The sequence below is a fragment of the Chenopodium quinoa genome, unplaced genomic scaffold (assembly GCF_001683475.1).
Source record: "Chenopodium quinoa cultivar QQ74 unplaced genomic scaffold, ASM168347v1, whole genome shotgun sequence".
Classification (NCBI taxonomy): domain Eukaryota; kingdom Viridiplantae; phylum Streptophyta; class Magnoliopsida; order Caryophyllales; family Amaranthaceae; genus Chenopodium; species Chenopodium quinoa.
The window spans coordinates 516899-540855 of record NW_018745651.1 but is presented as its reverse complement, the minus strand read 5'-3'; the positions used below and the strand labels follow the sequence as shown (position 1 = coordinate 540855).

General features: G+C 36.9%; 4 protein-coding genes and 1 long non-coding RNA gene across 5 annotated transcripts; 3 read left to right on the top strand and 2 right to left on the bottom strand.

Moving 5' to 3' along the window:
- Positions 1 to 1140: 1140 nt before the first annotated feature.
- On the top strand, positions 1141 to 4359 carry LOC110717050. Its single transcript, XM_021895686.1, has 2 exons — positions 1141 to 2343; positions 4057 to 4359. Exon 1 carries the CDS (start codon positions 1222 to 1224, stop codon positions 2341 to 2343), a length of 1122 nt encoding a protein of 373 aa, XP_021751378.1. The 5' UTR covers positions 1141 to 1221; the 3' UTR covers positions 4057 to 4359.
- An 803-nt stretch (positions 4360 to 5162) lies between these two features.
- LOC110717055 lies at positions 5163 to 8881 on the top strand. Its single transcript, XM_021895691.1, has 6 exons — positions 5163 to 5171; positions 5409 to 5534; positions 6020 to 6928; positions 7566 to 7651; positions 8397 to 8537; positions 8657 to 8881. The coding sequence occupies exons 1-6, from the start codon at positions 5163 to 5165 to the stop codon at positions 8799 to 8801; spliced, it is 1416 nt and encodes a 471-aa protein (XP_021751383.1). The 3' UTR covers positions 8802 to 8881.
- Positions 8882 to 9553: 672 nt separating this feature from the next.
- LOC110717059 (uncharacterized protein ycf36-like) lies at positions 9554 to 12305 on the bottom strand. The gene is made up of 7 exons (XM_021895698.1): positions 11875 to 12305; positions 11311 to 11463; positions 10752 to 10829; positions 10517 to 10612; positions 10389 to 10424; positions 10031 to 10212; positions 9554 to 9943 (listed from the first exon to the last, which is right to left on the bottom strand). The coding sequence occupies exons 1-7, from the start codon at positions 12097 to 12099 to the stop codon at positions 9781 to 9783; spliced, it is 933 nt and encodes a 310-aa protein (XP_021751390.1). The 5' UTR covers positions 12100 to 12305; the 3' UTR covers positions 9554 to 9780.
- Positions 10101 to 11885, top strand: LOC110717060. Its single transcript, XR_002510664.1, has 3 exons — positions 10101 to 10218; positions 11293 to 11476; positions 11798 to 11885. It is a non-coding gene; the product is annotated as an uncharacterized LOC110717060 (long non-coding RNA).
- A 28-nt stretch (positions 12306 to 12333) lies between the features above and the next one.
- On the bottom strand, positions 12334 to 15039 carry LOC110717054 (protein DETOXIFICATION 18-like). The gene is made up of 7 exons (XM_021895690.1): positions 14845 to 15039; positions 14166 to 14710; positions 13989 to 14075; positions 13813 to 13869; positions 13494 to 13732; positions 13298 to 13416; positions 12334 to 13153 (listed from the first exon to the last, which is right to left on the bottom strand). Exons 1-7 carry the CDS (start codon positions 15037 to 15039, stop codon positions 13016 to 13018), a joined length of 1380 nt encoding a protein of 459 aa, XP_021751382.1. The 3' UTR covers positions 12334 to 13015.
- Between the last annotated feature and the right edge of the window lie 8918 nt (positions 15040 to 23957).

Here is a 23957-nt window from a genome sequence, read left to right as displayed (position 1 = left end):
TTGTATTATTATGTTTCTCTCTCTTCTTTATCCCCACTACCATAATTATTGCAGATTGGCAAATGTGGCAATATGACCCCCTAACTTAGATTCATAGTGTAATTAACCCCCTTAACTTTACAATGTGACATTTTAAATTTTTAACCCCATTAGTTTTTAAATACGTGAAATTAAGTACAAATTCAATTTTCCGGCCAAATTATCACCGAAAAATGATGACATGGCACATTATGTATATTAAATTTTAATCTTTTTAATCTATAAACAAATAAATAAATACAATAAAAATATGTATGTTTTACAATTAAAATTACTCCATACATCATCTATTATCTTACCTGTAATTCTATTTTTTTTTTTACAATTAATCAATAAAATAGGATTATATAATATACATCTAAAGTAGATAAATTTTATACATGTGTATACTATTGAAGATAGATGCTTTTATTATCTATTATTTGTTCTAAATGATGCATAAACTCAATCTTTTCCCTCATGGTTTGCACAAGCATGATTATTTTACATAATTAAATCTAAAGAACTAGTAATAAGAATGCCCTAATTTATATGCAGTTTGAAAATTGCTTAATTTTTACTCATATACTAAATTTTCCCTTAAAATGATACATGTGAGCATTAAACACAAGAAGGTACAATTGACATGCACAACTAGGAAACTTACCAAGAGCATCATTCATGGAGAAATGAAGAATGACGTTTTTGGAGAAGGTTAGGGAGTCTTATTGCCACATTTGCCATTGTAGAAGGTACTAAATGTTCAGTTTTATTTATTTATTTATTTATTAAATGTTCAAATTATAGATGTGGTGCATTTAAAAATAGTTGCACCATATTGCACGTAATAACTGTTGATCCCCGCTCCCCCACCCACTAAACAAAGACCCATCCCTACCCGTTAGAGCGGGTCTTTTACTTGACCTGCCACACTGACATCCCTGAAAATAAAGCCGTGTTTAGAATTTGTTTCGAATAGAAAGAAAGTCTACAAGTGCTCTTATAAAATACGGGTCATGAGCCCAATCATTGTTGATAAGAAGGTAACCCACAATTACCCGCCCAAGAGAAGCCCACCCTAGATTGCTTAGGCTTCGTATAAATAAAGGCATATAAATAAAGGCATCTAGGGCCGCAACCGCAAGTGTGGCAAATTGGGGGTGTTAGAGTGTTAAGTATCAATTGAATTGAAGAGAGGGAGCGATGCCGGAAAAAATGGTGGTGGAAAAGAGAGGGGAATTGAAGAATAAGATGATAGTAGGGGGCATGGTGATTGAACCCAGGAACCCTTTACTTATAGCACCTCGTGATTGTTGTGAAATTGTTTACTATGTTTTGGATCTGAACACTGCGGAAGTCTCATCACTTCCTCGTATCGTGGTTGGTAATGGTTGTGAGCCTCCCGTGGGTGTTGTGGGATCTACACTTTATGTTTTTGGGGGCGGCAAATCGTTCTCCTCCGGTGACGGTGATGATTCCGCAAAATCAAAACCCAAGAAAGGTAAGAGGAAACAGAAAGGCTTATTCTCATGTCATATGCTAGATCTTACCAAACCTAAAGATGGTTGGAGACTAGCCACCGCTGGGCTCGATCAGTCACCAGCCGTAAGGGCCAATCAGGCGTGGCCAGAAGGTATCGTCGAATTTGGTGGGAAGATATATGTTTTTGACAACTCCGAATCTGGTTTTATTGGCGAGGTTTTCGATCCTCAACATAATAATTGGCGTCGCTTAAAGTCGCCTCCGTTCCCACCGCCACCGTGTGGTGATGGGGATCAGTTGTTTGATTACCGCACACTAATTCTTCCGGTTATGGCGGATCACAAAAGAAACAGAATCATAGTGTACTTCCAGTATATCTCAACGATGTATGCCTATTATCCATGTGAGGATCAATGGCGGTGTCTGGTTGAGGACCTTAAAGGTGGATGGCAAAGGTGGGGAGAGGCCGTGACTATCGCAGACGATGGGGTTATCTATATTCATAATCCTAGAATGAAGGCATTCTTTAGGGCTTATGATACAGTCTCTAAAGAATGGTTGAACGTAAGACTGTCCCCTGAGGCTGAGGCTAAAGCCGACTATCAATCTTATCTTATTTATACCAGATATGATACCTTATTACATCGGGGCAATGGCGTGCTGTGCTTGATCTTTTCCGCTATTCCTTGGGACGAGAACCCCGCCTTTGATCATATTGTCCAATTCAAAGTCCAACTCGTCAACTTGAATGCCAACTCTAAGGAGATTCTTGTCACTCCGCTTTCTTCCCAACATTATAATCTCCCCTCTCGCTGCAGTACTTTTCTCTACCTCCCTGTCTAGGTATGTTAGCTAGCTAAGCTTTTGTTAAGGTTATTCAATTGTAATATGTTCTTGATCATTATATTCTTAAATATTACTTTATATTTCTATGATCATTATATTCAATTGTAATATGTTCTTGATCATTATCATTTACAAGACCCTTGACTATTGACAATAATTCTATATATGTTAACCTTCTTGCAAATTATTGTTTTACTTTAAAAATTGCTTATTTGTTTCCCACCTCTAAGGCTCTGTTTGTTTTTAAGGAAAACAAATTTTTTGGGAAAATGATTTTTTCATGGAAAATAATAATATTTTAAAGAATTAAAAAAGTAAAAGATAAGGAAGGGAAAGTGAGAGTGAAAGGGAGAATGGATAAGAGGATAGAAGAAGAATGTAAAGAGTGGGAAGAAAAGTGTGGCATACTGTAAATATTTTTCACTTTAGAGAAAATTAGTTTCCACCTTTGTGAAAATTGTTTTCCACCTTTAGAAAATGTTTTCTGTCAAAACAAATGGAGCCTAAATGCTCCTCAACATTTTCATTGCTTGTTCAGTAGTTCAAACATGTCATGAATCAATCAAGCCTACTTTCTATCGTTTAAGCTTCTCTTGAACATGAAATTGGTTGAAAAAGTAGAGGTGAATGAAATATGCCTGTAATGCTGCACATTTGTCTCTCCGACTCATGAGATGCGTAGTTGTTGATCTTTACTCGTGTTTTTCATTACTGTTCAATAGTTGATCTATGTCCTGAGTCAGGCCTTCATTTAGTCTAAGTCTGTCTTTTAAGCTTTCCTTCAAGGTATCTACCCTCTTCCCTGTCCCCTGCTCTCTCGTGTTTTGGGGTGAACTTCATATTGTACCTGTTGGACTATTTTAATACCAGTTTCTGCACCAAATGTTATCACTCTTTCCATGTTTATTAGGGTCTTGTAGTTGAGGGTAGGTTTTGAGTCCATTATGGATAATGAACCTGAACCATATTCCATTTCTTCCGTTTCCTATGTCTCTTTTCAATTTTTTTTTTCCTTATGTATGCTCATTAATATAATGCAGAATTAAGCAATCGTTACAAAATGTAGAATTAAGCGTATGAGTTGTGATGGATATGTAATCTTGAGAATTGATACAAGAAAAGAAGGTTAAATTGTTGTCTGGTATTGGCATGACATCTTAATTTTGAATTTCTCTACAATTTAGAAGTTCCATAAAAACATTATTGCCTATCACTGTGAAGATTTCAGTCTATATCAGTCATGCATGATTGTGGGTTGTTTTCCTAGTTGGGTTGGGTGGTAGAACTATCTTCCTTTTTTTCTGTGTGTAAACAAGCTTATACTAGCTGGTTGAATTTGAACACAACCTGTGCTAGTACTGATGGATGTTCAACTCCTAAGCAATTATTTGATGAAGTTCTCTTCATGAATCGGAGTTTTGGGAGAGGGGGGGGGGGGGGGTGAAGAAGCCCTCAATCTGGAATGCCTTAAGTGAAGCATCTTCCGGATTCTTCCCCCCTAACTCTTCCTAAAAATATGTTTAAATACTAGTCCTGCTCTTCATTTATTCATTGTAAGGTTCCTGTGTAAGAAAATGCACCAGAATTCTCATAGTACTGTTTGACTTCTACATCTATCACCTTGTGATATGGAAAGTTTATTATGCCTTAGCATAAAAAGTTATGTAAGTTCTGAACTTCTCATTTGTTATTTTGCGTGCCTACCTGCAGATAGGTGTGTTGCAACTTGTGGGCCAATGAACGAGCTTCATGTCTAAGTTGGAATTGTGAAGAGCTGTGTTGATGTTGAAAGTCATATGTGTTTATTTTAGCTGCAATAGCGATTGTAGCAGCAATAGCAATCATAACTTATTAAGGCATGTTATTAGTACTTAATTTATTCACCTTGGATCTGACAATGTAGACTTTTTATTAAATTGCTACTCTCGTGTTATTAGTCCATGTTGTATATTTGGAATTGTAGTAGCCTGGCTGGTATGCTTAAAAAGAAGTCTTATTCCCTGGTTGGTATGACTTTCATCTTTGCTACACACCATTAAACTTTTATAATCAATGATACACCCAAGTATAATCCTAATTAACAACAGTAAGTATAATGTTAATCAAACGTTAGTAATAAGTTTTTTTTTTTTTTTGAGGATGTTAATTAACAACAAATTTGACTTGACTAAATTGCCCCCCTGCTAATTAACTCTCCCTCCAAGGCCCCAACTGCCAAAATTAAAGAAAATCTTTTTGATCGTTCATCTTCTTCCTCCAACTCTCTACCCTGTTTTTATGTCTATGAGAAACCTAATTGACGCACGAGTGAAGCAAATTTCCAGGAAATTTAGCGCTTCTTTGTTGATTGAAAAAGGTTAGTGCTCGAATGTGCAGCAGTGGTCTCCTCCGATGCTTTTGTTCGTGAAGGCTACAAGCCGGGGTCGAAAGTAATGCAATTAATGTAGTGCTTGCTGTCAATAACGCCCCAACTAGTTTTTCTCCTATTTATCTAAATTTTGATGATATTGGAAAAGATAGCCTAATGTTTAATAGTTTTATTTGCTCTCATGTTTGTAGAAAGTGTAATACCGTTGCTTTGAACCTTAGGTGGGAAAGAAAAAAGAAGCAGAAGAAATCCTAAAAATGACAGAGCAAAGAGGAGCATGTATATACAAGTCAAATATGGTGGAAATTGAACCTTTATTAAAATAAAGGAGGGAAATGTGGGAGGGAAAGTTGCATGGAGAGTAAATAGGAGGGGCAGTAGGTATTTTCATTGTTTTCCAATTAATTAAAGCGTGTATTACTAAGAATACTAACGTCAGGTTAATAATATGTTTACGGTAAGTCATTATATTTCAAAGCCATGATTATCATATAAGTCAAAATCACAAGTGTATCATTGATAAATTCCCATACTTATTTTATAAAAATCCTCTTTTGGGCCTCACCCTATAAATTTTTTAAAATTTTGTGAACACTCTAATGTTGCAATTAAATCGAAACGAAGGGATTAATAAACATATTTTAATAATAAAGGAAAATTTGAAAAATACCACCATCAATACAGCACTTTTTAGAATTACCACCTCGATGATTTATTTTATTATAAGCTTGCTAAAGAAACGCACCCTGACCTCGTTTCTTCTGCGGATACTGATACTGCTGATTCGAAACGTTTCATCCAAATTCTCGCTGCTTATGAGGTGAGTACTATTTTGTCAATCATTATTGATTTCTTGCTGTAATATTATGTTGAATTAGTGTTAAATTTGATATTTTACAATTTCTAATTCTGCTAAGTTTGTGTTATATATTGGTGAATTGGGGGTCACATTGTTCAATAATTCTACTTCTTGTGAATTATGTTCAATTAATCAATCATCCATTGTTATTGACATTTGTATTAATGTTTGAATTAGTTTTTATTGCTTAGTATCTGGTATAAAGATATTGAGGTTACTAGTCTAGGTTTTGCAATGTCATGAAATTGTTACGCAGTTGCTCTTACAAGTCTAGGTTTGCGCATTGGAATCTCATCGTATTTGGCATTTTCTGTGTGAGCTCACGAGTCTGTCTGTTGGCACCGGTAGTTATAGGGTGCACGTAGGCTAGTGTGATCTTAATACACGCCAAATTCTGCCATCATTCAAACCCGGGATATGTGATTAGTAATTGAATCTGGTTGCAGATTCTGTCGGAGCCCACTAAAAGAGCCCTTTATGATCAGTATTTGCAAACCGCGAGACACATTGAACAAAAACATTCAAGAGAAGGTTCTAATTATCAAATGTACAACTCGTATGTGAAAACAACCAAGCAAATGGAGGTTGTCGAGTGGTTGAAGTGGTATAGACATGCTGGGAAAGATATATTATCAGAGAGGAGTTTGCCGGCTGGTTCAGGTTATTTTGATGTGCTTCAAAGAGAATTTTATTCAGCTATGCATTCAGCGTATTTTGGTCCTGAAATCCTATCTCTGGACCTTCTTCCTGATCGATTTGAAGCCGAGGAGAGGTCTGTATATGAAACACCTGAGGTGTTACACTTGGTTTCAGGGCGTTATCTCTTTGGATTTGTCCGCATTGTTGATGATGTTCCTGAATTGTCTGATGTTTCTTATAAAAAACTGACTACTGCACTTGAGGATTTAGAATTGTGTCAGCCTGTGGACAATGTCGGCTGTCAAACAGATTTTGCCAACAATAAAGCGTCTGCTGAATTGCCTCAAAACAATATGAACGATATCCAAAATCAAGCTTTAGATGCATACAAAGACTTGGAGTTGCATGTGTGTGGGAGGTTAGTTGCTATGGCAACTAGAATCCCTCCAAAAGAATCTTCTGGTGCAAGCGATTTTCCTGACAAGGTCGATGAGGATAGTTCACAAGATATGATACATATTTTTCTTAATTCGCAAGAGGATCCAGTGCATTTCAACCGTTGTCATTCGAATAAAAGAACCTTGCATGGTTCAGTTTCAAAGGTCGTCTTGGGCACAATATCTGGGCTTGGAACTAATCCTGATGAGAGCTCCTGTTACGTATACAATAGTAATGGTTCAAAGAGTCATGTGATTCTCAAGCATAGAACACCACTGGTTTGTCTGACTATCTACCCTTTGCTCTATCTTACTGTGGGCTCCATTTTTTACTTTCTGTATATATCTTTGCGTATATTATATGTTCATTTTGAGTACTGTCGTAATTAGGATCACTTCACTGGTTCACCCCTGTATTGTACTCTCAAATTCAGAGCCTCACATGTGTCTAAATTAAATGGCAATCACCTATTCAGTCCTATACATTTATGATTTTACTTGTGTTCGTTAAAGCTGATAAGTTAGTTATGCATTTATGTTTTCCAAATTACAAAAAAAAGATCATATACTTAAAATTTTGCTAGCAGAAGATTATTTTAATAGTCAAACATATTAGTTTCTAACTTATTACGGAGTATACAGTAATTTTGAGCCTGTGTTTTCTCTCAATTGCCCCCTCCCTTATTACGGAGTATACAGTAATTTTGAGCCTGTGTTTTCTCTCAATTGCCCCCTCCCCTCCTAAAAGGTTTTTTTTTTTTTTTTTTTTTTTTTTTTTTTTTTTTTTTTTGATTTGGACCCTTAAAATGTTTTCTTGTTCTTCTGTTTGTCTGCCTTTTCTGTCTTTTCTTAACCTGATCATTGCCATTGTTGAAGCAAAGAGTGGAAATTTGACAACTTAAAGTATCTGTTTTAGGTGAAACACATGCACTGGTTTCAGTTGGGAGATGAAGTTTCTATTTGTGAATGTAGATGCACCAGGGCAAGATTGCCATCAAGCAAGTAAGTCTATTCCTCTACAGGGAATTCATGGATGCAGAAGATTCTGAATTTCATGATTGGCTTTACTTCCTGAAGTATTCTTCTCTCTATTAATGGGGGTGGCAGTGAATTTAGAGTTACAGAAACGCTTCCTTTAATCAATGACTGTTGCATTATGAGCCCTTACAGGTATAGAAGTAGACTTCCTCAGGTCACTAAAGAGTATGAACATAGTGGTATGGGGTCAGATGTTTACATGGTACAAAACTGGTTCTTTTGTTTGTGCATACAACTTAATTTGCCAATGAAATATGTAGTCATTTCCTAAGTTCCTAGGAACATAAACATCCCGGGCAAATTTTAAGGAACTAGAAGACTAATTTGTTCTTTAATCCCCTTCCTCCAGACGCAAAAGCAAGTAATGTTAGTTTCAGAACCATTTTCTGTTGATGGAATCTACATTATTAAGAATCCTAGAAATGTAGATATGTACTCCGTATTCTATGTGTATCTAATTTGTTTCTGTAATCATTCTTTTGGGATTAGCATGCTTGCACATTGTATAGCATAGCATTCATGCTCAAGTTTCTGGAACAACCCCATTTGACTCTTTAAATATGTGGTGCTATTGTTGAATCTCATTCTGAGAATGATTTTTTTGGTAAGTTTCCAAAGATTTATAGCTTCTAGACAATGTGTGTAGTGAGTCCTTGTTTACTTTCAACATCATATAGCCGTTGGAATCCAACATGTCTCTTCCTTGCAGGTTTTGGTTGTTTGAGCCACGCTGTAGCACGCATGATATTGGTGGATGGTATGTGGAAACGTATGGGCGGGATAGGAAAAGAAAAACTGTTCCATCACAAAGATATTGGGATGGCTTTGAATCTCACCAAGAATGTGAAGAGTAAGTGAACTTTGTGATCGTCTTACAACCTTTTGTGCTTTCAAGATCAAAAGCTCAGTTTTTGTTTAGCTCCATGTTTAATATTTGATTTTACCTTATCATCCATATATTTCCTGCAGGAGACTCCACCCGGCAGTATATTTGCTTGCTCTAGCATATAGGACTCTCGATACAGAAAATGCAAGGCGAACAAAGCAAACTTTCTGGGATATTGCTCAAGGAAAATTATTCAAAATGTTTAAATGGTGCAAGAAACTTGTTTAATGACAAAAAGCTCCTATGCTACTTGGTTGCAGTCTTTTTTCTTTTTTTTTTTTTTTTTTTTTTTTTTTTTTTTTTTTTTTTCTCTACATCAAATCTGTCCTTGCAGTGTTCGGTGGTTATTGAGGAGCTTACTTCTATTATGTTTTGGGAGTTCATGGCTCTAAGATCCTATCTGAGGATCAACAGTCCGATTGACTGCTCCTGTGTTTCTAATATTGAAGTTCCAGATGCTTGTCTTCAATTTAGCCCTTCAGCTCCTCTGCTAAGTGATTTCTCCTTGGGAGGTGAGCATTTGCTTTGTTAGTTATTATATTTTGTGTCTCACTGTTTGCCCCTGGCAAATTGCACCATATGCCAGTAAACTAAAAGGTCATTAGTGATTTTCCAGCATTAATGCTTTGTTTGGATAGAAGGAGATGGAAGGAAAAGAAAGGAAGAGAAAGGGAGGGGGACAAACTCTCTTGTTTGGGTAAAGTATTGGGGGAAGGAAGAGAAAGGAGAGGGAGGGATCCATTTTCCCTTTCTCTTTAATAAGCATAATCCCTCCAAAATTGGAGAGATTTGGAGGGAAAATGGAGCTCACCTCCCCCTCCTTTTCTTTTCCATTCCCTTCCCCTTCTTTCCCTCCCCTTCATTTCCTTCCTTATTTGCTATCCAAACAAAGTGTAACTGATTAATCCTATTCTTGATTTGGTCCTATTTTCTTTCCTTTTAGGGGGAGGGGTTGATGAATGAGGTCAAATATACATCAATTATTGGAAACATAAATATTATGTATCCCTTTAAAGCTGCAATAATGCTCAGAGACATATTCTTGTGTTCTTCCTTGTGTATTTTAGCTATGTAAAGTCCTGCTCAGAGAATACAGATACTTCATTTCACACACCCTTATGATATATTGGAGATACTTATACAAACTCTTGATTCCAATCCATAAAGATATGATCATTTTAATGTAAAGACAATGTTGTATAGCATTCTATCTTAGTAGATCCTCCCATTTGCAATATTGCCCACCTGCTAATGCTCTGTAATACCTATCTCTGCAGTAGACTGGCCTTCCATCTGCTGCCTCTGCGGCTGCTGCTGCTAGGTCATCATCTTGCTTAACCTCCATTGGCAGCCTCAACAACTCCTCCTTTCTGTGGGAAAAAAAATTTGAAAGTAAAAAGCTGTTAGATTGAGAAGTTGCCTATATTGCTCTAATGGTAGAACTTATCTTAGTGTACCTTATATTAAACTTAGTGTCGACATTTGTGCTTGAAATTTCCTGAGAAATGTCTTTTGTGGTGAAAATGGCTTGGAAATAATTCTGCACTGGTGTGGCAAAGATAAATAGCAAGACTCCAGATACAAGCAGTGCCCCAGTTCCAACCAGCGTTTGCTTCAACATTTTGATTACCGGTTTCACCTAAAGGTATCACAAATTTATTAGTTCGTCGACAAGTTATATGCTTAAAAGCTGAATCTTGTGTGTATATTTATGCATTTGGCAGTATAACGTCTTTGTAGGTCTCTTATTTTTTGCTTATTAATCGCTGATCTCCCTGGTATAGTATGAAAATTAAGTTGGAACACATTTCATACCTTATAGGATCCCAGCAGCCTATCACGAGCAAGAACCTGAAAGGACCAAAATATTTGTCAGAATAATGAGTTACAACAAAAGATAGTTCTTGGGCTTGAAACAGTTGCAGAAGAGTATAAATTCTGACCTCTGGTGGCTTCACCCACATTTGTCCATCATACCATCCACTCTCTTCATAGGGTACTACTGCTGATAAAAGCCTATCGCCTACATAGCTCCATCCCTACAATGTGCCAAGCCAGTGTCACTTGAATATATGGGATTTGATGTGCAAAGCACATTGAAATGCACTGCACTAATGAATACTTGTTCAAAATTTAGTTATAGACTCTAATCACTCCCGAAACATTATGATTAAATACCAGATAGATCCTCAGTACAATCAGCGACACCAGAAATAGGGTTCCTGTTCCTGAAGCTAATAAAAATCTTAGAGGTTCCTGCGACAGGGAAAAGAGCAAATGAACAATCATATATGCTAGCAGATGAGGAATTCAAATTAACCATTGTGTAGACTTAGGAATTAGAATTTTCTATGTGCCTGTAGTTTCTTGAATATGAATTTGAATGTTGCTGCTCAGTGCTCTCACATGCTGTTGCTGGGAATTGATTTTTCCCAACTCCAAAATTGATTTCTACACTCCTTTTGTGAGAGCACAGGTTTAGCCTTTTAAATGCTTGACAGACAAAGACGAGTGGTAAATTAATTTTGGGAGTGTGACATCACTCCTGTCTAATGCTCTATGGTTTTTTTTAGAACAAGAGAAACCAAGAAGGCAAGAAACTTGTTTGTGTGGCAAAAAATAAATTAAAATCAAGCAGCATTTTTTGGATTGTGGCTTGTATTCATTGATATTGAGGTATTTAACTTTCTTTAATCATTTTTTTTTTGGTTTCCCTTAGGATTGAGCTAGAGCATACCTTGGAAGGATTGAAGCTAGCAGCTGCAACTGGCATCCCCAGTATTGTAAAAGTTGTTAACCACATACCTCCGAGCCGCTGGAAAAAGGAAGGTGGACTCAACTCAGCCCAGGAGTACAGGCTTGCTTCCTTCAAAGATGAGTACTCATTGACCTGTATGAGAAATGTAAGTGCACATGAGAGCGTGGTACATACATCTCTATAATAACTTATGTTGGGATTGATTGTGCTTCGCATCTTCTCTCATTCTTACTCAATTAGTTTAATATTATTGGTGAGACATAACTTCCGACTTCAGAGGCATATACCAGAGGGTCAGAATTCAAATAAAGCTTTTAGACCTATGGAGAATAATGAGTTAAAACTTGAACCAACTATTTTTTTTGTTACACATCTTATTTATGCAACATCTGGGATTCAATTCAAGTGAACAGCTGATTTTGATGGCAAATGATGTGAAAGCTAATCAGGATTCCATGGGTTGCAGACTTTCAGGTATCAAGGAGACTAAAATCACACTTGAAACTACTATGCAAGTGTGATAGCTTATGAGGGCATACATACCGGTCTCTGCTCAAATGGAACCTCGATCTCCAAGCCTGGATCCCAGCTCTGACTTGGTAACCCTCTCATACCTTCATTTTGTTCATCTCTTAGAGCTTTGACTGAAACATTTCGTAAAATTCTCCACTCTTTATGATTCTTAATCAGACACGACCCATGTTTAATACCCAATTTAATCTGTCTGCATCCAGCAATTGGAGTACAATATACATGGAGCCTCAGCATTTGTTTTAAGAAGGCGCTACGTCACCTCTCACCTAATTCACAAAAGCTGATTTCGCTTCATACAATTCTGTTACGAATTTACCGACTTTTGGTATAAATTGGAGGGAAGAGAAGGAACGTTTTGATAAGTTAGTTGTTAAGTTTAGATATGGCAGCTGCTGTATGTTCAAGACCGTAAATTATTTACGTGGAGGAGAACAATAGTGCAATATAATGGGGAAAAGATCGAGATTTTTTTAAGAGCATGGACCCACAAATTTGCCTGGTCTTAAAAGCAGAGCAGCCAATAAATGCCTGCCATTTCATGAAGTGGTCCTTAGAAATTGGAAGTTTATACTCTGCTGTCCCACGATTGAAGGTGAATTATCCTAATTTTTTTGGGACGTTTGTGGTTTATATTAGTTTTCCTGCTGTGTAGAATTCTAGTAATCTAGTTTACAAGTATGTTTTAGGATAAAATTCAAATGAAAGTAACGTGCAGCATGGCAATCGCTTGCTTACACGCTTCTTTTCCCGTCTTTCTTATTTCTTCCACGTTTAAGCTTGAGTCAATCGTTATCAGAAACCATGTAGAAGGTGGCTAAGCCATGGTTGTTTATAGAAAATGCGTTCTTGAAATTTCAACTGTTTGGCTCATGTGAGTCTCCTACTGCAGCATGGTAATCGCTTGCTTACACGCTTCTTTTCTCGTCTTTCTTAATTCTGTCACGTTCATGCTTGAGTCAGTTGTTATCAGAAACCCTGTAGATGGTGGCTAAGCCATGGCTGTTTATAGAAAATGCATTCTTGAAATTTCAACTGTTTGGCTCATGTGACTCTACTATTCTAAACTAATGCTTTATCGTGTTCTGATGTTTAAATACATTTGGATAAAAAAGTTACATTAGGAAAGAAGTGCTATCAAGATCTATCCTAGCTACACTGGTTCTGCTCTAACTGAATTTGCATTGCCTCTGGAAGAGATGTCAAGTGCTGTCCATTTATGAAATCGAGTAATCAGAAAAAGCGAAGCAGATTGAATGGTGAGGCCACAGATTAAGCCAATCCAAAGACCCTAAACCACAAATCAACAAAAAAAAAACAAAAAGAAACCCGCAGAGGAAGCATTAATATGAAACTATTCGATCAATTCGATCTGTACTGTAATATGTAAACAAAATTAGTCGAAATGAGAATTGTAAAGTTGCGTGATTATTACCTTGACGTGCAAATTAAACTCAAAGGCAGTTAAATATGCGATTGGCATGCCAATAAAATAGAATGTTCCCAAATTTATGAACACGGCGAAGTGTTGCCAACCACATCCCCTGCATACCCCTGTATCATGTAACAAGGATGATTAGAGGAGGAAACTACAAGCAAGCAATCGACAATACAATGTGATAATCTAGCACCTGATAGTACGCCTTGGATCGAGTCCAAGAGTATGGATAAGCAAATCCAAGGAGTCAAGGCAGCAAATGCTTTGATTATACTGGCATTGTCACTGAAGAAGCTTCCCCAAATGTAACGCCCCAAGCCTAGAGCTAGAGAGATAATCATGGCTAAGAGAATCGACAGCTTTATTGTAACGCCCATTGCACTCTTCGCTTGACTCGGTTTCCCAGCTCCAAGCAAATTTGAAACTCTCGTGCTATCATGAAAAAAGTTAAGGATTCTAATCAAATAAAATTTTTTGTAAGAAAATAAGGAATTCTTATGTCACATTGATACCTTGCTGCGGCGCTCAACCCGTAAGCACCCATATAAGCAATTGTTTCTGTAATGACACTTTTTATGGGAAGAAGTGAGATCGACAATTCAACATTAGTAATCGCATTTAACAAAGGAACTTCTATTGGAATACAATCATCATAAAAGAAAAAAACATAGCAAATCGTTAATCTTACCATATTGCCATGAGAGAAGTAGTTGCCTCAGAATCTGCCATGAGGCCAGCCAACAACACCAAGATTTCAAATGCCCAATACTCAAAACTGTAAAACATAACGTCCAAAACAAAACATAATAGATTTCAAAGTGTAATTCACAGTACAATGTGGTGTAAATTGGAGAAGTGTACCTACCGTACCATAGCAGCAGAAGGTAGTGCCAGTTTCAAGTTAGAAAAGACATGTAAAAATGATTCAGTCGATAGCCCTTTCCATGTATGCTCGAATTTATTAGCGAAACTCACGTATGTGATCAGAATTATAACCGACAGCCAAAACGTTGTGAAGGTAGCCACCGCCGGTCCCTTAAAACCAAGGGTTGTGAAATGAACCAACACATAGTTAAGTCCACAATGCAAGAGCAACGGAACAAGTGATAAAATAACTAGGGGAAAAACCGCAGATTGTGCTTGGAGGAATCTTATGGTGTTTTGTAGAATGCCAAATGCAAATATACCAGGTATTAAATATCTTATATAGATTGCTGATTCTTTTGAAATAACAGGGCTTTGATGGAGTAGTTCTAAAATGGGTTCCGTAAACCACCATATTACGGATATGATTATAGAGAAAACGAACGAGATCATACATGATGCTTGGAGATAAATCCCTAGCATATTGTACAAATTTGAACCAAAGCCTTGCCCACATAATGTCTCGAGTGCACCACTTAATCCAAGCTACAATCACAAAAAATTCACAAATGATCAAATTAAAGGGAGGCTAGAGTAACGGAAAAAATATATCTCTATTATATAAGTAAACGAAAACAAATTAAAAAAAAAGTTCGATTATCTAAAGAGAGAAATCTGACCATAAATGCATAACCAGTGACAGTAGCCCAAGAATTGACAAGAGTAGAGCCAGCCAATGGTAGCTCGCCGAAATGACCAGCAAACATGACTGAAATCATTGGAATTAGATTGTAGAACACATTGGTGAGTATCATAGGGAACGAGAATAATATTTGCTCCTTGGCTTCCTTTACATCTATCACTTTCTTCAACATTTTTCTCCCTACGGCGCTACCTATACAGGTGCTTTTCGAGCCTAATCAACTACAATCACAACCGTGTAAGATTACAAAATTGCTACGTAGTTGATTTGGAGTACGGTAGAAAAACTTTAACAATTACAACAAATAAAAATTTTGTATGATCTTTACAAATTGAATTGTCTAGTTACAATATTATTTGAAACATTCACTTTGTAAATTTTTAAACAATGTGACAGCCTTAGCTTGCAACAAAATTTGAAGCCAAATCACCAACTGTTCTCTAACACTTCTAAAATACTCCCTCTCTCTGAAATCAATAATACAGTTAATCAATTTTGATAGAGTGATAAAATCTAGAAGTAAACGGAAAAATATTATATATATATATAAAATGTGATATATAAGCCTAGAAAGAAGGAGAATTACTTAGCTACTCCACCATGTAATTTTTTTAGAATCATATCCAAATTAATAATAATGTGAATCTTTTATTTAGGCCACAGAAAATAAATTCGGTTAGTTGCTACATCTAAGGATATTTAGGCTTGGATGATCACTTGTTCCCCCAAACGCCTATGTTAGCTGCTTAAAGTTAGCTTATTCCTAACTTTCGTTTTTTTGAGGGGACTTATTCCTAACTACTACTGCAATATGCCAATATGGTTTGGAAAAATAAAATTTTTAAAAAATTATAAATTAAATTTGCATAGTAAAAATAAAAATTCAAAATAATCTGATATAGTAAAAGGCTACGGCAATGATCGAGCAATGAAGTCTAGACATTATTGTTGGGATTAGGAGCACAAGCGGAAGCACAAAATGATACAGAGAAATAAATAGATAAAAGATGGACAAGAAGAATAATAAGAGACGCACAAATTTAACGTGGGAAAAACCCTCAAATGAGATAAACAACCCACCAACGAGTACTAATTATCCAATATATGAAAAAGGGTATGAGAGTACAACCCTGAAGGGTACAAGATTATGGTATGACTCTAATGAGCTAAGAGAGCTAATTCTCAAAGAGAGCTAAGAAACTCAGTAATGAGCTAGTAGTTGTGTGTCTTGTGTCATGTCCTCAAAACAAGAGGAATATGATGGATACTTATACCAGTGTCGAAGCCAGAAATTTCAAACCGGGAGGACGGACAAATAAACATCACATAGTTTGACAAAAATATTGGAAAAAAAAATATTAATACTCGATCACAAATATAATTTAATAGTTGAAGTTTTACAACTCAAAAAATCCAAAATTTGGAGTACTTAGTGAAAAAATCTAATATCATTTGAATTCTTCCTCTAGTATGGGTTTGGAATTTTTGAAAAATTCGAACATTAGATGATAAAAAATAGAAGTAATACTATCTTATTGTTAGAATATATTTAGCACTATTTTATACTTCGTATTTATTTGTATATATCTTTAGTCAATGTATACTTATTATAATACTAGCTGTCAGTTAGTCTTTTAGGTTAGTTAATCCAATATTTATTTTTTATGTTCAAGGAATTAGGTAGCAAAGAGCTGTTGTCAAAAAAAAAAAAAAAAAAGAATTAGTTAGCAAAGTTTTTGACTAAGCTTGTATTTTGTATATATATTCTTTGATTGACAATACAATCCTATTACAAAAATATGCATTTAAAAAAATGCTTGTGAAATATTGCATGAAGAATCGAACTCTGCTCCCTCTCACAAAAGTACACTGCTCTTGCTCACCACTGCACTATCTTATTTGATATAACAAAATATAACACAGAAATACGTATTTTAACTGAATTTTTGTTTTAAAAGTGGGGAAACAGTTGTCCCCCCCTTGTCCCACTCTGGCTCCGGCCCTGATATATACTACAAATGTAAGCCTTAACCTTGGAGAGCAAGTATTATAACCTTGGAGGCCAAGGGTCTTCATGCCTTGGAGACCTAGGATATTGTAAGTAGCAATAATAACTTGTTTGTGACTTAATTTGTGACATGTATCCAACAATTATAGAATTGATTGGAGATATAGATTCATAACTACGCGTCTACACCAACAAATTAATGGAATTTTGCATGCATGCTTGATAGGAGTACTTGCTTATCTCTTGTCACAAAAAAAAAAAAAAAAAAAGAAAAAAAAAAGGAAAAGTACTTGCTTATCAAATTGATATCTGAAACAATGTTCGTGTTCTTTTAAACTTATTTTCTAAATTTTAATCTAGTTTTGTTTATAATAATAATAATAATAATAATAATAATAATAATAATAATACTAATAATGAATAATAGAATCAAGGATTCTTTTGACTTATGTTTGTAAGCTTGGTATTTAGATGACGACACTATTATTGGTGATACCTTAGTGGTAGGAAAGGTTTTGGAGTTGATTTTGGCTGCGGGACCTCGTCTCGGCCTCCATGTCAACGTTGAGAAAACGGAAGTTTTCTGGCCCTCGGAGGACCCTCGTAGCCGACTCGTCGGTGTCTTTCCTCTAGATATTGGGCGTCCTGTGCATGGTGTTAAGTTGCTCGGTGGTCCTGTCAGTGCGGATTCCTCTTTCTGTGGTGAGCTTGTTCCGCAGAGAGTGTCGAAGACCATTGTGCTAATGGATGTTGTTGCTAAGCTTGATAATCCCCAATGTGAGTTGTTACTACTTCGTGCGTGTACTGGGGTTTCAAAACTCTACTTTGCTATGCGCACTTGTCCCCCTCGTCTTTTTGAAGCGGCCCAAATTTCTTTTGATGTGGCCCTTCGAGCATCTTTGGAGCTCATTGATACTGCTTCGGGGCCTAGTTTTCGTGACTGGCAATGGCGTCTTACCACCTTGCCTTTTACTTATGGTGGACTGGGTGTTTATTCAGCAGGTGATGTTCGACACTATGCTTTTCTTGGGTCACGTTTGCAATCTACTGGTCTTCAGGCTACGCTTCTACGCAATTTTGGTATTGTTGGACTGGGACTGGCATTCGATGATGCTCTTAGTCTTTTTCATAGGACTGTGGACACCGACCTTTTGCGTAACCTAAGTGAAATCTCAGCCCGCAAACTCGTGAAGAAATTGACAGATATATATTTCACGAAGGTTACTGCTTCTGCAACATCCACTTTCTCCTTATCTCCGCGTTAGGTTGCCTTATGGAAATCCTAGCAGGGGGATCACTCTTCTTCCTGGTTGCTGGCGGTCCCAATATCAGGGTTGGGTCAGACTATGGTAAGGCTTACCGTTCGGTTCTTTGCTACAGATTGGGTGTTCCATTGTTCTCGATTTCGGCACCGTGTTCCACTTGCTCAAGTGTTTTCGATGGGGATATATTTGGAGATCATGCAGTGTCCTGTTCTGGGATGGTGGGTATTAACATCGGCATAATGTTGTTCGCGACACCCTTGTTGATATTTATTTTCGGTCCGGGATTTCTGCGAGAAAGGAGGTTAACATTGAATTGACTGGAGGGAACGACAGGGCTCTTCGACCAGCAGATGTGTTGCTTTATTCCTTGGACAGAGGCCTTGATGTATGTGTTGATTTGACGGGGTCTTCTCCTTTAACACAATCTGGGTTGTCTGACTTTGTTCCTGGTCGTGTTGTGTCGGCTGTGGCTCAACGAAAGCGGTACAAGTATGGGGTGCGTTGCAGGGAAATTAGCTATGGTTTTCTTCCCTTCTCCTTTTCTTCTTTGGAGGAATTAGATAAGGATGTTGTTGCGTTACTAAAGCTGGTTCAGACATTCTCTATGACTCAGGATATTGGTGCTCGTGCAGCTGCTCACATCTTTAGCTGGATTGGTTTCGCTATAACTAGAGGGGTGGGGGCCCAGATTGTATCTCGCCTCCTCACTAATTTCCTGTAAATTGATTGACTTTGTAGGTTTTTGTTAATATAATAATATCAAGTGAACTCAAGTTAACAATTGTAAGAAGACAATCAAGCAGATTACTGATCATCTCAAATAGCAACAATATATTTTTGCCTCGAAGGTGTCTCCTCATACATGAACTTAGAGCTGGGCTTCGTGTCGTGCCGGGCCGCCACGGGACATGCCTCTCCGTGCCAGGAGGTGAGTCGTGTCGTGCCGTGCCGGGCCTGGGTGATGGTGGGTCGTGCCGTGCCGGGCCTGGGTGATGGTGGGCCGTGCCGGGCCGGGCCACCAAATAGCACACCCTAGCCCACGACACAGCACGGCCCACGTGCCTGGCGGGTCGGGTCGTGCCGGGCCGCGGGTCAGCCATTATTTTTATTATTAATTAATTAATTTTAATATTTATATTGTTTTTATTTTTATTATTTAGAGTTCTTTATATTATTATGGCTCTTTTTATTATTTTTATTATTAATTTATCATATTTCTTTTTATTATTTTTATCATTTATAGTTTTTTATTATTAAGGGTCGTACTAGCGGACCGTGCTGGTAGGCCAAAAGTTCGTGCCGCCCGCAGGCTCGTGCCGGGATCGTGCCGAATTTTTATTTTTTTGTTCACGACACGACCCACGGCCCACCCCTCGTGCCTTATGTGCCGCGCCCGCGGCATGGTGTGTCGCGCCTGCGGCTAGGGCGCAGCCAACCATCTACAGAATCTGAGGGTGAATTTCAATTCACCCTGTCCGCGCCCGCGGCCCTGTCAGTTGCGGTTTCGTTTGTTCTTTTAATTGCAAAATTAAAAAGAATGATGTGATTCTGGTTTTTTGCTCTCTCTGATTTTTCCTCTCTATTATTCTCTCTTCTTCATAATTTCTCTAAGAAACTTGCAATCTCTTCTAGAAATCCTTTATTAATTAAGTTAATTTTGAGAATTTGATCATCTTACTACAATTCTTAGTGCAAAGATTGTAGTGTTTGTCTATTGTATCTCAAAGTGACTTTCCAGTTTCAACCCAAGCACCGTGGTGGGGGAAATAATCACTTTAGGAAAGTGTTTACACGCCTTAGACAAGTATCCGGTATTGAAGACTCACGTGGTCCTTGGTATTCTCATGTTCTTGGTGGATTCATTGGCTTGGAGTGAGGCAAGTGTAGAATCTTTCACCTTAGTGTTTTACTTTTGTAATTTCTGAATTACATTGTTTATTTAGTGCTTGGTTTGTAATACTTTAATTAGTATTTGGTTGTTGTATAATTTGTTTGGAATTATACACTGTTTAGGTTTTGTTCCACCATCTTTAAGTAATTCTTATTTTGTTGAATTACTGTAAAACCTAACAGTTAGCGGGCTCGTACTGCGTCGGGACGCTATTGAGTCATGCCCGTGCCGCCGGCGGGCTGGCCCAGCCCATGCCTAGTTCCAGTGGCGAAGCCAGAAATTTCAAACCAGGGGGACGGACAAATAAACATCACATAGTTTGACAAAAATATTGGGAAAAAAAAATTAATACTCGATCACAAATATAATTTAATAGTTAAAGTTTTACAACTCAAAAAACCCAAAATACAGAGTACTTAGTCAAAAAATCCAATATCATTTGAATTCTTCCTCTAGTATGGGTTTGGAATTTTTGAAAAATTCTTCCTCCCACAAAAATATGCATTTAAAAAATGCTTGTGATATATTTCATGAAGAATCGAACTCTGCTCTCTCGCACAAAAATACACTGCTCTCACCACTGCAGTATCTTATTTGATATAACAAAACATAACACAGAAATGCATATTTTAACTGATTTTTTGTTTTATGGCTCTGCCAGTGCCCAGCTCCATGAACTCATGAACTCATCAATAAATTCAAGCATGTCTATATATACAAACATGAATAACTTGTGTTCTACGTTTATATATATATATATATATATATATATATATATATATATATATATATATATATATATATATATATATATTTGGGTATGGCCCAAATTTTATAAGCCCATTAATTTGGTGGAGTATTGTGCATATTCCAGAGGCTTCCGGAATAATCAAGCTAGGTCATTACTTGCTCTTGATTTCTCTAGAATAATATCCTACCTGAATGTTGTAGAGCATTATTGACATTGGAAGGTATTAGAATATAGTACATGGTTCGTGAATTTTCTAGAATATTATGGATACAAGAATGATTGAGGAATTTCTAGAATATTCTGGCCATTTCTTCCAAGCTCCATCTACACCTATAAATATAGGTCATGAGCATTCAATCATTGAATACAACACAACACAAGAAACCATACCATACACAAGCCTTCCTACATACTACACCTCCTTGTACTATTTATCTTCTTTACGAATCCACTATTCCTACTTTTTAATACTCCTTTGTAAGTTTCTTATAGTGAGAGTTCTCTTGTAATACCCACCCTCTCAAGGGTTCTTGTACTCTCCTACTTTCAAATAGTGGAATAAAAGTGCTCGTCGTCACATAAAATCGTGTGTTCATTTATATTAATTATCTTGCCAATTATCAATTCAATTTATACTTCTCACTCAAACACATCTTCGCTTCCGCTGTGCACTCACCAACCCTAACAAGTGGTATCAGATCCAAGTTTGATTAGAGTGTTTACACATTACATATGTTTTCGGTTACGTAGTTCGAGATTGAGAAATTTGACGGCAAGATTAATTCAGCATCTAGAAAGTCCAGGTGAAAGTCGTTTTAGTATAGAGCGGATTAAAGAAGGTTTTGGATGGAAAAGCTAAAAAAACAGAGTCAATGACAGACGAGCAATGCCAAGAGTTGGACGAAAAAGCCCTTTCTGCAATCCAACTATGTTTAACCAAGGAGGTACTGCGCGAGGTTGTCCATGAAGACACAGCAGCCGGCCTATGGCTAAAGTTAGAGTCACTATATATGACTAATAGCCTCGCTAACAAGCTTTGACTTAAAGAAAGGCTTTATACAATTCGAATGGCCGAAGGTACTTCCATTCAAACTCATCTTGATGAATTTAATTCAATTATAATTGATCTTGAAAATTTAGATGTTAAAATCGAAGATGAGGATAAGGTCGTGTTAGTAATTGTCTCCCTACCACCTTCGTATAAGCACTTCAAGGAAATTATGCTTTATGGCAATTTTCTTTTGAGGATGTTAAATCTTACTTACTCTCAAAAGAAAAGTTTGACCTTGAAGTTCATTCCAATGAAAATGTCGAAGGTTTAAATATAAAAGGGAGATCACACCGTAGTAAAAGTACCCATAAGAAGTCAAAATTTAATGGACACAAATCCTGAAAATCTTGCAAGTTTTGCAAGAAATTGGGCACACAGTTGAAGAATGCTGGTTTGCAAATAAAAAGCTCGAAAAGAAAGAGAAAGAGGAAAAGCCAAAAGAGACAGCAGAAGCCGGTTTTGGAGAATAGAGTCCGACGATGAAGTTCTCTGAGCTACTTCACCAAGAAGAAATAAAAATTCTGACTGGGTACTTGATTCGGGTTTTGCCAACCATATTTGTTCTCAAAAGTCTCACTTTACCGACTATCAGCCGGTGAAGAATAAAACTGTTATAGTGGGTAACGGTTATCATTGCAAAGTTCGTGGTGTTGGCTCTGTACGGATCAAGACGCAAGATGTTGTGATCAGGACTTTGTCTAATGTTCATCATGTTCCTGATCTGAAAAAGAATATCATCTCTTTTGCCATTCTGGACTCAAAAAGATATAAGATTTCGGCTCAAGGTGGAACACTCAAAGTCTCCAAAGGTGCTCAAAAAATGTTATAGCCTATAGTGCAATAGTGCACCATATGTTACACAAGGAACAGTAGAGTATTCTGCAGGAAACTAGTATTGCTGAGTAAAGAACAACAAAGGTGGACTAGCAAGTTAATGTAAAGAGTTTGGTGAGCTAGGTGAAAGTGTGAAAGTGAACAGTCTAGTAAAACAAAACCTCTTCTAGAAGGCTGTTATGGCAAGTAGCTGATGAAAGTTTCCTAACTATCAATTCATGATATTGTAGGCTTTGTTCATATGAAATTATTGGAAAAACTAAGGTGTGACAGGGTTAGTACTCAAGAGTTTAGGGTGAGCATTTTAGGTTCCAAGTTACAACTCAGTCATAAACCTTGAAGCAGATCATCCTGTCCTACCATAGTAACTAACTAAATACTTGTTGGTCATACACATCTCGAAAGTGATGCAAATTTGCAATGAATAAATGTATCATGGAAGGGACTTTAAAAAGGAATTCAAATACTTACTTTACAGCTCCGTATCCCACTACTTCAGCAGTCTCCTCCAGTTCCTCATTAGTCCACTCCGCTGCTTTACCTATATTAATATATTTACTTAATGTTGATTAGGTAACATACGACGAGCACAAATATAAAATTTGGTCGAAGGTGGAGATTGTTGGGTATGGCCCAAATTTTATAAGCCCATTATTTTGGTGGAGTATTGTGCATATTCTAGAGGCTTTCGGAATAATCAAGCAAGGTCATTACTTGCTCTTGATTTCTCTAGAATAATATCCTACTTGAATGTTCTAGAGCATTATTGACATTGGAAGGTATTAGAATATAATAAATGGTTTGTGAATTTTCTAGAATATTATGGATACAAACATGATGGAGGAATTTCTAGAATATTCCGGCCATTTCTTCCAAGCTCCATCTACACCTATAAATATAGGTCATGGGCATTCAATCATTAAATACAACACAACACAAGAAGTCATACCATAAACAAGCCTTCCTACATATTACACCTCCTTGTACTATTTACCTTCTTTACGAATCCACTATTCCTACTTTTTAATACTCCTTTGTGAGTTTCTTATAGTGAGAGTTCTCTTGTAATACTCACCCTCTCAAGGGTTATTGTACTCTCCTACTTTCAAATACTGGAATAAAAGTGCTCGTCGTTACATAAAATCGTGTGTTCATTTATATTAATTATCTTGCCAATTATCAATTCAATTTATACCTCTCAATCAAACACATCTTCGCTTTTGCTGTGCACTCACCAACCCGAACATATATATATATATATATATATACTTTGTATATGTATATAGGGTG